At 40.4% G+C, this 13,164-nt stretch overlaps 1 protein-coding gene across 2 annotated transcripts in view; it reads right to left on the bottom strand.

Annotated features, from left to right (window-relative positions):
- LEPR (leptin receptor) overlaps positions 1 to 13,164 on the bottom strand; it is a 93,674-nt gene that overhangs the window by 45,752 nt on the left and 34,758 nt on the right. For both annotated transcript variants that reach the window (XM_084848247.1, XM_084848250.1), the window contains exons 2-5: positions 12,211 to 12,269; positions 10,474 to 10,782; positions 7,558 to 7,675; positions 917 to 1,122 (exon numbers count right to left, since the gene is read on the bottom strand). In XM_084848247.1, the coding sequence (XP_084704373.1) occupies positions 917 to 1,122; positions 7,558 to 7,675; positions 10,474 to 10,782; positions 12,211 to 12,269 (692 nt within the window). The remainder of the gene's footprint in view (positions 1 to 916; positions 1,123 to 7,557; positions 7,676 to 10,473; positions 10,783 to 12,210; positions 12,270 to 13,164) is intronic.

Here is a 13,164-nt window from a genome sequence, read left to right on the forward strand (position 1 = left end):
ATTTGCAGCCGCAGCAGCCCTGCTGTGGCCGGAACTCCGGCTGCGGACGGCCCTGGCCAGCGGCTCTGCGGAGCCGGCCAGGGAGGATTCCGGGGGGAGGGACGGAGCGCCTCCCCCCCACCGTGGATCCCCCACTGCGGAGCCAGGTAAGGACTCGTACATCCCTACCTGTAACTCATGTTTCCAATGGGAGCCATTCCACTACTATGGCAGAGAAATACCTTCTGGGATGGATGGGATTAAAAGTCATTATGTGAAAACTTCCCAACCTTAGAAATGTCTGGGAGCTAGATCCAGACATGCCCTTCTCTTTGAGGAAGGGAGTCAAATTCCCACTACAGGAAGGGAGAGGCTATGGGGGAAGAAGAGAGGTCAGGGGACCCTCCAGAGCAGCATGGGAGGTGGGGGCTGCACAAGGAAGGAGGAAATGGTGAAAACTATTTCCTCCCACTACTCCAGCTGAGTATCCTGTCAGCAGAATTCCACTCATGAGAAGTCTGGATCACACCTTGCAGGAATATACTTCAAGGAGACAATGAAGTAAGGATATTCCATTCATCTTAAATTAACTTGCATAATTTCCTGAACAAAAACTGAATATACAAAGAATCTGTACTGAGAATACAATTTCAAGCATTTTAGAGATTTCATTCAGGAATAACATCACTAAATTGAATGTTGGTTTGCATTTCGGTACGTATTTGAAGCATGTTGTGAAGTTCAAAAAGCAGTGTTTAATACAAAGATTGCATACTATGCTAGCTTACGTGTTTGTGTGTTGTTCTGAGAGTGGATTTTTTGCATGAAAATAAGTTCTAATGCTGCCGCAGTACAAAGGACTGGATGTGCTGATCTGGGAGCTTCCTCAGAATCTGTTTATTCTGATTTTATACTGTGGCAATCAATTGAAACTTACCGATATCTATAGGCTTGACTGACATTAATGGTGACTGCAGCAATGCTATTCCATTTGTGATCTTGAGCCACATAATGTAAATATGGTTGAGTTTTGTTGAAGATATCTGACACTCATATTTTTGGTCTTTTACAGCATTACAGTGAGTGACTGTAAAATTGTCCTTTAATGAATTTGTAGAGGAACTTTCCAGGGATATATCTGTTCTGGATTGGAAAAGAAAATTAAACTCATGTTATTTATTTTTATTTTCTTGATAGCATACCCAGAGCACTTTCCTAGAAGTTTTTTTAGAGTAGCTTTATTATTTCAGATAAAGAAGAGAGAGATTATGCTGAAAATGCCAAAGTAGCACCTTTATTAACAAAAACACAAGAGTCTGGAATTAATGTCAGTGTGGCTTGAGTGGGCAGCTTTTATTCATTCAAAATTCAAAATTCTGAGTCCCCGCCCCCATACTGAAACATTTAGTCTTTGCTTAGAAGCCATCTACAAAACATTGAAGGTTGCATATAAATGTAACATTTTCTGAATGATTTTCCCCATACGTCTAAGTATCCAACATTGAAAGCTGGAAAATCTGACAAATGTAAGAGAGAGTTTAAGCCTTGCTTTGGTGATGGAGGGATGGTCTTTCTGCAAGATAAAAAGGCCTTTTTGCTCCATTTAGAAAGATTTAAAATACCAAGAAATAGTAATTTCAGTGCTGGATATCAAGAACACATAGTCAGTTAAATACACTTTGAAAGGCAATTAAGAAAATCTTGTAATTATGAGATTTTGGAGCAAGTGGAATGAGTTTCTCTTGGAGCAAGTGGAATAAGTTGCACAATGTTGTTTAAATTTTAAAACATTTAAAACTAAATTAAATGTAAATTTTAAGGAGGCACAAAAGCCTCTTATGTCAAAAACCTTTAAACATAGTTGCAAAACAAATGCTGGGGATACATGTAGGATACATGACTGAAGGAACAGATGGGAGACGCTGATATGGCAGGTGCCTATTAACTAGGGCCTGTGACAACTGCTTTTGGCTGTAACCCTATACCATCTTGCTGAGAATAAGGAATCCTGTATAGGATTGCACTGTAATGTTACAATCCTATAGTCTCTTAGGGCGCAATCCTATCCAGATAGGCAGCCGCCTCCAAACTCAGAGGTGACTGCCTGTCCAGTGCATGGCAGGAGAAGCACGGAGGGGATTGTTCCCTCTGTGTTTCTCCTGCCCTGCATTTTCAGCTAGACAGCCAATTGGGGCTGTCTAGCTATGGGAGGGTGAAGCAGCAGCGGAGGCTGCTGTACAACACACTGGATGTGTCGTACAGGCATTTCCGCCCTCCCCCCCGGAACACCCCCAAACACGCCCCTTTTTGGCCGCTCCACACTCCTCTTGCGAGTGCGGAGGATGGGGCTCTTTTGTGCTGCCTCCAAGGCAGCACAGAAGTGGAGGGAGGTCGGTTCTCCAGGAACTGGCCTCGGAGCACGGGCTCTGAGGTCAGTTCCTGGAGAACAAGATATCCTATGGCCGTCTAGCCACTATCTTAGCGGCCACAGGGATTGCTCCCTTAATTGTGAGTAACTCCATTAAGCTAGGTCTTACTTCTGAGTACACAGGTATAGGATTACACTGTTAGTTTCCTTACTTGAAAAGAATTGTGTTTTTCCCAGTATAGCCTTGCACAAAACACACAGAACTAGTTTGAACAGGGCATGCAACATAACATCGTTGTTGGTTTTATTGTTGGCTTTTATTGTTGTTTTGTTTTTATATTTTTATCAGTTTTAATATTTTAATTGTTTTAATGTATTTTATTGTTGTTAGCCACCTTGAGAAGGCTTCTGCCCTGAAGGGCGGCCAAGAAATATTTTAAATAAATAAAAATAAAGTAACTAAATGGCAGAAAAAAGACAAATCTGTATTACAGTTGGCAATGGTACTATAAAACCTCCTACATCACTCTTAAAATGTTACATCTGTTTTCAGCAGAAATGTGTTTCTGCCTAAGGATACTCAGAGAAACATACCACATTTCTATACAAAACATAGTTTAAAACCAATTAACCTCAAATATTCCTGTAATGTGCCTTTCACATTGTTAACTTTGAAAATATAGTTCATATTTTTAGATAATTTGCTGCTATACTTCCATGACAAAAAAAATCTGCTACTATTGCTTTGGACTAGACTATGGAAAATATTTATTTTCTGGCTTTTCAGAATTGTTTTCTTCTCCACTACAAAAATCAAATGAGCCCAAAAGTTCTTTTTTGGCTGACCTCTCTGAATAATTTTGTTTTTATACTTTTTCATATACTGGAAAGCTCTCTTAAAATGAAGCCATTTAAAAAAAAAAGTGGTTTTAACTGAGACATACAAAATGGAAAACACAAACAGTACTAAATGAAGTATGTGAGATAAAGACATGCTACTGTAAATCAATCCTTAATTTATCAATAATAGTTATACAAATAGTTATACATCAATCTTACATTAGACCAGCCACCCTCCAGAGAACGGTGTGATTAGCTCCCCACACCAAATGCTGCTTTTAAATTGCATCAGAAACAGCAGGCCACTCTCATCACCCAACAACCCCCCCCTTTTTTAAACACAGGTTTTACATTTCAGTAAATAAAATAATCAAAACTGCCTATGATTTAAATTTAAGCCTATGCATGGCCTTAGCTTTCTATTTTAAAATACTGTAACTTGTGCTTGGGGGCAGAATGGCTATAAACTTTAATAAAGAAGCTCCCAATTGCTGTAGATACGTTTATAGTGTGCAATCCTGTATATGTTAACTCAGAAGTAAACTGCATCTGAGCTCAATGGGACTTAGTCCCATATATGTGTGTATAAGATTACAGCCTGAATTATTACGGGTAGGTTCCTGACAGGCAGTCAAAACCTTTGTTGTTATTTCTGTATGCTATATGCTTGTTTTTCTCCTGCATATGTGGATAATTTCTTTGGATACTGATCCATTAGTCTAAGGGAGTTCCTGCATTAAGCAAAAACCCACATCCTTTCCAGAGTTTCCTGCTTTTGGTTTCTTTACAGGATTGGGAAGGGCTTCTTTACATGGCAGCCACGTGGTTTGAACTGAGGGAGTGCCTTCCTCCATCCCTGGCACATGTGCAAAGGAGGGTGGGGGGAGTCTTGTTTTCGTAGCTGAACTTCTGCTGTACTGTTTTCTCGCAGCCCCCAGGAAACCTCTGACTTACTTCTGAGTAGACATAAAATGTAAGATTGTGCTGTAAGTCTGCAAACCTTGGCACACTTACTTGGGAGTAAGCCCCATTGACCTTAATAGGGTGCTCTGAAACAACAAAGGATGTTGCTTCTGAGCTTGGTGGAGTAGGGGATCAGATGTGTCTCCCTTCATAGCAGAGAGGCATTTTACCTTCTTCTCCCTCCAATTGAGAAATGCAGAGGCAGGAGACACAATTGGCAGACGATTCTTGCCCTCGTACATGTATAAATCTCAACCTGACTGCACCCCCAATAACTGAAAACAAATGCCCACAGCAGACAGACACAGTGGTTTCTCCTGCTATTGGAGAATTTCACAAGGAGGTCATTGTGCTCCTGTTCAATGGGCTGGAAAAAATATCACATTTTTTGCATTTGGGGAAAACACGAGATAGGCTGGAGGAAATGGGGGGAGACACCCTGGAGGGTAACGGCATCATCTAAAGAGCCTACAAACTTCCGAGAAAAAAGCCATCTCAATAGCAGGATAAAAGCTCCGTGTGACGAAACCCTAAGCCAGAGGCAGGCAACTCACATTCTGAAGTGTGTCCAGAGGAGGGCAACCAAGAGAGTGAGAGATCTGGAAACCAAGTCCTATGTTTAGCTTGGATAAGTCAGGCTTATGTGGAGACAAGGTGTCTTCAAATATCAGAAGGACAGGCATACTTATTTTCTGTTGCTCCAGAGGGCAGTAGTAGGACCAATGGGTGGAAATTGCAAGGCAGCAGTTTTTGGCTAAGAAGAACTTATGTGAACAGTCATAGATTCATTTAGCTCAACCACATGGAGCTAATATTGAAATTAGTGAGGCATTTTTTTTACAGTCACTTCTGCCTATAACAATTATGAATAACAAAATCAAAGTGATATGAGCTGTAGTGAAATATGGGCTATTTGTAAGGTGTGAACAATTTGCATTAAACCTCAGTTAACAAGGCATTAATTTATCAGGAAGTGTCTTATAAATTTAGCCCAGTACTGCCACTTACACATTTTGATAATGCAAAAACCCAAAACCCACTTTAAAAAACCCTCTCTGTTATAAGAAAAATGTATCACAGAGAAAGATACAATTTGTAAAAAAAAAAAAAAAAACCAACCCAGGCTTGGTAAGTTTTCTGTGTTATCAGTGTTAAATTCTTATCCTACATACATTTTCACAGTTCTCTCTGATTAAGGACTCTTCCTTTTCGCATCTACTACTCTGTAAGGCACAGCATGAATCACTTTCAAGCTTGTTGTGTTGTGACGACGCTGCCCTGAACAGAAATGAATGTGGGTGGGTGAATGAATGAATCCAAATGCTTTTGTCATTGCTGGAGTATTTTTGCTATTGAGGATTGCATGTAAGCCATTTTTATATATTTCTCAAGGTCATTTTTTTACTTGTTCAGATAGTATGGCCTCAGTTTGAGAATCCAGAAACTTACTCCTGAGCAAGTTGTTCCTAACTGAAAGAAATGCCATAAAGACACAATTTTAAAGTGAATCAAGGATGCAATCCTATGCATGTTTAGACAGAAAAAAGTCCTACAACTCCCAGCATGCCCCAGCTAGCTGGCAAGGTCATGCTGGAAATTGTAGGAGGTTTTTTTTTTTCTGTCTAAGCATGCATAGGATTGCTCCCTAAGTCAAGCAAGTGCTTTACTGCCCAGAACAAACACATCAGGTCCTTTTCTAATGATTATACTTTTACTACTACTACTACTTAGTGTTGTGCCGAAAATTTCTCCCAGATATTTTTCAACCACTCTCATTCAATTTGATAGAAAAGAAATTGCTTTCAAAAAGAAATTCAAAGGAGGAGAAATTTCAGAGAAATTATCATGGTTTGGGGTTCTTGTGCTTATCTTACTTATGAGGTAGCCGAGGAGTGTGCATGAGTGTCCTGTCTGCCACTGTACAGTCATTTCTGTGGTAGCCTGTTGCCTTCCCGGCTTCCTCCACTTCAGTTAAAGCCATCATGAGGAAATTCCTCCCATGGGGCGGGAGGTCCCATCTACTTTGTTGATACTTTCAAAGCCCAATTCTGCACATATTTACTCAGAAATAAGTCCACTGAGATATGTGGATTTAATTCCTGAAAAAGTGTGTGTAAGTTTGTAGCCTCCAATGGCATAGAAAAACCATTCCAATTGGGGTAACTGTCGAAGGCAGTAAAAGCTATTGCATATTTATTGAGAAGCTAGTGCTTTCATAAGACACGAAGTCAGCCCAAATCAGCTAATGTAGTCTTCCTATGGTAAGAAAAATAATGGAATCATGCCAGGTCCTCTGCTTTGGGGGTGGGGTGGGGGTCTTTTCTTTATAAAAATGGGATTTTATTACAGGAGACAAAAGTTTGCTATATACAGCAACTGTCATGAATGTCTGTCCTTCTTAGGTACCATGCACCAATTTTGACATAAACTTGGAAGATCTTCAGAGTACCAAATGTTTCTCTCTTTCCACTTAAGCCCTTGTGCTGATGTAAAGAACCTTCATTAGCATGTGAATTGCGACCAAGGACCTGTCCAGGTGTACTTTTGCAATCTTGAAACAAATCAGGAGATTCTGGAGGCTGTGCTAGTATGACGAGACATAATAATGCAGCACATGTGCACTCCCTCCTCCTGTAGTGCCAGTACAGAATTAGGAAGTAGAGGACTTCTTGATGTTGTGCTTCTAGTTGAGAAGAACATATTCCTTAGAGGAGTCTAATTGTTCAGTATTTTTAACTGTGCAGAGCCGAACTCATAAGGAATGTATGCCATTCAGATGAAAAGTAACGTGCAGAGATTAACACTATAATCAAAGTTAAAACCAAACATATACTTTTATGGCTGAATTTTGCATTTAACACACAAGATATCAAGCTGAGAGATGTGTGAAAAAAATCTTACTATTCAAGAGAATATGTGAAACAGCAATAAAAAATTCAAACATCTCCAAAGGGGCTGCATGAAGGGTGCCACTTCAAACATGCCAGTCATAACTGTAGAAATATAACATATGTGATGTCAATATGATAAAGCAAACTAAGTTCATGCTTTAGGGCTTAAAAGTGAAGTGTTGCACAATAAGTATGTTGACAGAAGCAACCGTTGATCTGCCTAAAACGAAATGCACAATTTCACAAAGGAGAAAGAGAGAAGGGGGGAAATCCCTTTTGTTAACCTTTTACTTTTTAAGTTTAGAATATCGGCCAGACTGATAATTCTACCATATTCCCCCACTCCTAATATTAGACAAGTAGGGCAAAAAGACTTGAGGATTTTAAAGTATTAAAGAATTAAACTGACAAATCTGGTATTATCATAGAGTTCTAGTGTAGCAATATTTTGGAAGTTTTTAAATCCTTTAATTCAGAAAGCTCACAAACTGCAACTTTGACAAACATTATACTTACAATGCATACAATAGATGAACTGTAAAGTCTTCATTCAGGTATGGTGACTTAGTAGACAATTCCACAATACAAAATAACTCTGCAGTGTTTTCTTTAGTCCAAAACTGTAGATTCCATACTGAATGTAAATGGAAAAGTTAGACTTATTTCAAAACTTGCGTATAATACTAAACCATTGAAATACTACGTTATAGTACACAGAAGATAGTACATTTCAAAGGAAGTGTACAAACACAAATAAAGAGCCAAATGTTCTTAAATTACAGGTTCATTGTTAATGTTCAATAAACTCAAGGTTCTTTTCACATTTTGCTAGAGTTGAATTTAGGTGGTCTGTCCTCAGACTAAAATCCTAGTTAAATTCTATTCAGATAAAATGTACTAAAGTGTAAATAGCTGCTTCCCACATGAAATTATACACCATTTTATGTTACAATAAGTCAAGGATAATGACACTGTCTGGGCTTAAACTAGCACTCATGGTGCCTCAGAGCTAATCCACATAACTGTTGAACAAATGGTGGCTACAGAAAAAAATCAACCTACCAGTTTAAACACGTGGCGCACTATTCATGTGTAGCTGCACAGAGAACTCCATCCACATTTATCAGCTTTTTATACCAAATTATAGTTCCCCAAAAGGCAGAAATAGCAAATGGGTATAATTGTTCCTGATCCTTTTTCCCCACCCAACCAATATTTGTGATTGCATGACACATCCTTTGTAACAAAAGCTTTCTTTGCATGTTATTCCCATCTTTCCTACTCTTATAAGTTCACCATGGACTAATCAATTATTTTCTCTGAATTGCTCCATGCTTCCACAATTCCTGTGAATTGCCCCTACCCACAGCAGAACCTTGTAGTTGTACCTTGCTTTTACTGCCTTGATCCTACCCTGCTGTTATTTCAAAATATCTCTTTAGCCAGACATTATTCTAACTCTGCCTTGCCTTTGACGACTTCTCTGTGCTACATCTTTGCCTGCCATTCAAGCCCCAGGGTCTAGATTTAGTTGTGCTATTAAAGATAGTTTACACTGTATAGGAGAAACAGTACTACAATTATTTCACATATCTCTCACCTCTCTAGTTGAACTGCTATTGGGCATGCTATTTTGTGACCCTTTGAAAATATGCATAACTTCATTGGCTCTCTGTCCACTTGCAGTGGGCTTTTTTTAACCTTTAAAACCCTTCACAACTTGGGACCAGAGTACCTGAAGGATTGCCTGTCTCCACATGTTCCTGCCTGGACTTAAAATCTTCTGGGGCACTTTCCTGGATACCCCACCAGATGGAACATATTGGGTGCTTACTAAACAAAGGATATTTTCAGTGGTAGTGACCTGACTATGAAATGCTCTCCCCAGAGAGGCCTACTGGACACCTGCTTTGTAGGGCTGTGCACAGAACCCCCGCTTTGTTTTGGATGCTGCTTTGGACCCTCCAAATCAGCCCGCTTTGACTCAGACCAATTCGGACCCCCTTTGCTTAGACCCGGTTCCAGATCCAAACTGAGATTTGGATATCCAGATCACTTGGTTTGGGCATTTTCCTACTTACTTGCATAGGAAAACACAAATGGCCATAAGTTTTTCAATTTTCGTGATAAATACATAAAACTTCGGGCCTCTCTGCTAACATGGAGGGGATCCCACCTGCCAAATTTCAGACCGTTTGGCCCAGTACCTTTTGTGCAAGGTGCAGCTGAAATTTGATTTTTTTCCACAAAAACTCTCAAAGCAAAGAGCTCTAACTCTCAGCCCTGCACCACCACCGCCTCCTGCCTGCTCAGCTGTCAAGGATTGCTAGCTGTCTCCTGTTCACGAGGAGACAACTAATGAATGGTGGGGAAATGTGCTGCGCTGCTGGTCAGCTGTCTTTGACAGCCAACAAGGTAGTAGGAGGAGGAGGTATGGCACACACTCCCGCTGCTAGCTGTCTGCTGCTTGTGAGGAGGAGACAGATAGTGAGCTGTGGGGGGTGCACCGTGCCTCCTCCTCCTCCTGCCTGGGTGATTCACAGTACTTTTTGCATATAAGCCTATGTGCACACATAGACTTATGTGTAAAAAGTGCTGTGAATCGCCCATATACTCAAGATTCATGGCGCTTTTTGCGTATAAGTGCACATGGACTTCCAATCACAATGTTTTTTTTAAAACACAGCAATCACGGTGGTGAGCGGAGCAGGGGCTGGGGGGGGAGCAGGGGCTGGGGGGGGTCCGGAGAACCCAGATGGGGTGGGTTCTCACATCCCTAAGTAACACCACCAGAATGATCTCTGACTCTGAAACGCAGCCGTTCTTCTCCAGTTATTCAGCCTTCCCCTCTCCTCCACTACTCTCACTGATTGGAGGTTGCTGGGTTACATTCAGCCCTGATTTGGCAACTGGAGTTTCCATTCACCAAAGCTCCCTCCCTCCCTCCTCCTCCTCCCCCCTTCCCCCTCCCTCCTCCTCAACCCCTTGCTGAACTTTCTCAGGTTGATACTTTTGGCGCCAGGCTGTCTGGATTGCTCAGAATGAATCACTGAGTTGGATGAGGTGCTTCGTATACAAGCTGCTTCACTTCAGAGCGCCTCACTGCTATTCTGCTCAGCCTCATATCACAAGGAGGCCCCTCTGAAGCAGCCCGCTTTGACTCATCATTCAGGCTTCGGACTGAAGCGGTGCACAGCCCTACTGCTTTGCTATTATTTTGGCAGTAGCCAAATACCTTTTTACTTTCCCAGGCCTTTTAACCTAATTTGTTTTATCTTTGTTACTGTTTTTGTATGTTTCATTGTTGATCTGTTTTATTGTATGCATTTTTAATCTTGTTGTAAGTCACCCTGACAATTTGGATGGAGACCAGCATATAAATACTTAAAATTATAGCAACAACAATGACAGTAACACCCTCTCCAAGCACACCTATTTGCTGAGATGTTAAAGTACCAGTTTCCGAATAAATAAATGCCTTGGCTTCCATTTCTGCAGTGTATGCAAAGCAATTAATATGTGTATCACTCCAGCGGCAACAGAGGAAATGATCTTCAGCCACCAGTGCTGTGGCATTGCCTTTAATTGTACCATATTCTTCATTTAAAACAGGAGCATTCTCTGCAATTCCAGCAGGCAAAGAAAAGTTAGACGTCTTCTCTGGTGGCACACAGGGTAACTGAAAGCTCTGTGGAGGAATCTGATATACCATGCAATGGGAAATTACCATTTGAAGAAAATCTGAAGGTACAGGGGGGGAAAAAAAGGATTCAAGTTTGAATACTTTGTACAGGGGAGAGCTGAAACATTTATTATTATAAAACACAATTCTGGTCAAGATCATCCAGCAAACTGAAAGTACATATGCAAAATCATGAAAATACTTCTACTGAGACTTAAGAAGGTTTTGGTCATCAGCTCACTTCCCTTTTTGTCATTAGTTTATTTCTTGTGATATACATACACATGCGTGCATGTGGCACGCACACACACACACACACACACAAACACACATACACCTTTGTCTGTCTTAGACCAAAACATCAAGACTTAGGTTCACATGGTTATAAAACAATTTCAGTACAGGTTCTAAACATTGATATGAAGTACTTTAGCACTAGTTCAAATCCCACAGAAACATTCTAAGATGGCTATATCTATTGTTCAGTGATGAAGACCACATGTTATACTATATTATAGAATAGCATATAAATATTCCCATGTTAAAATTTAATTACTATTCTCAAGGGTGAAAACAAAATGCATAATTATATGAAAATATCAGTTACATAGTGGCTTATTAACATTCAAATGGCAATGTTGACAATTTCAGTGGGTTGGGTCCAGAAATCCTGTTCATGGGAGGCTGCTGCTGATATAGCGGAAGAATCCTGCTGGCAGAAATGGAGAGGGGTAAAGACCGGCAGGGGCAGCAGTAGTGGTGGGGAACCACTAAGATTTAGAGGGAGGAAACCCATTTGTTCCTGGGACCTTTTTGCCCTTGGAAAAGAATGGGATTCTCCCACCCCATTTTTCCCAGGCCTTCTCTAGGGAGGAGATTATCCTAACCCATTCTCCCCTCCCCTGATGTCCCTACAGTCCTCTATTCTCCCCCCCGCATCTGTTCTGGAGGCTTGGAAGACCCTCCCTAACAGAGGGGGAGATGGTGCTGGAGACTGCAAAGGGAGGGGGGAATCAGTAAAGTGCCAGCAGAAGCGTTCTGACAGGAGCTTCCCTCAGGCTATTTTCCCACCAGTTAAAAAAAAAAAAAAACGAATCCAACCCACTAAATATGTTTTGTTAATATGTTGTGAATGTCAAGCTAATATTGTTCCCTATTTTTTGGAAATTCATTCATGTGGTCAATCACATCTTCTGGTAGTACAACTTCTGCACATGGGGCAAAACTGTGCATTCTATGGCCACAACCATGATTGACTTGCTATTCTCTTATAACTACTGGAGCAACTTTATTATCACAAAGATGTTTATTCTGATCTTATCTACTACAATATTTACGTCTCACTCCTGTCCTTGCACTAATTCTAGCATCAGAAATTAGAGTCAAGTCCTACAATATACAGAGAAATCTTGTAACACTGAATGAAAAGCAAGTGCACCGAACAGCATCTTATTCTATCATTTTTTTAAAAGTCACAGACAACTTACTCAGCTGCAGTAATCCAGTCAAAATACTATACTGGTTCATCTTGGTCTCAACAGCAGATCTGAGAGAAATCAGTGAAAAAACAATGGCATATTGACATTTATAGAAGATTAATGAAATTCCATAAGATACTATTTTTCTTACAGAAATTCTAACTCCCACTGAGAATTGTGGGGAGGGAGGATTCCAATTGGGACCATGGCAGAGGCAAAAAGCTAAAGTCCCCTTCCTGCTGCACTCATGGTCCGGATCTGGCTCGGGGGTGGGGTGGAGAGGAAAAGGTGACCACTATTTGTTTAAAAAATCTTGCCATGCAAGAGCAAGCCATGTGAAAAATGCCAAGTTTAGTTTGGCCCAGTGCTCAGGCAGGCACAGTATTCTTGTATTACTTGGGAAATGATCTCACAACTTCATGAGATCATTTGTGAACTTTGACATTTCTGCAAATCTTACTATTTTGTATCACAATAAAGGGTTGTATCCAATGTTAGTCTAACTTAAGTCCCAATACTTTCAATGGGTCTACTCTAAATAGGACTAACACTGGATACAACCCAGCAAGTGTACACAGATATAGTATGTAAATATGAACATTTGCATCATGGATTGAAGGAAAAGGTATATTCTATATTTTAAAATTCAGAATTTTTTGGGCCAAATATGCCACCAAGACCTACTCATTTGGCTTGCAATCACCCAATGATATTGATTGAGAGTAGGTTCTGGAAAGGTAAAAGAAGGTACTTATTCACACAGCACAACAGTTACTTTATGGAATTCACTGACACAAGATGTGTTGATGGCCACTTATTAGATGGCTTTAAAAGGGGATTAGACAAAAAAAAAACACCATAAAGAAGAGCTCTATCAATGGCTATTACCCATAATAGCTAAATACAAATTCCATGTTCAGTGAATGCCACCATGGTGAAATGGTGGTCTTGAGCGATTCTTCA

This window comes from Heloderma suspectum, chromosome 4 (genome assembly GCF_057233095.1).
Source record: "Heloderma suspectum isolate Gila_16-S chromosome 4, 16-S_ref, whole genome shotgun sequence".
NCBI lineage: Eukaryota > Metazoa > Chordata > Lepidosauria > Squamata > Helodermatidae > Heloderma > Heloderma suspectum.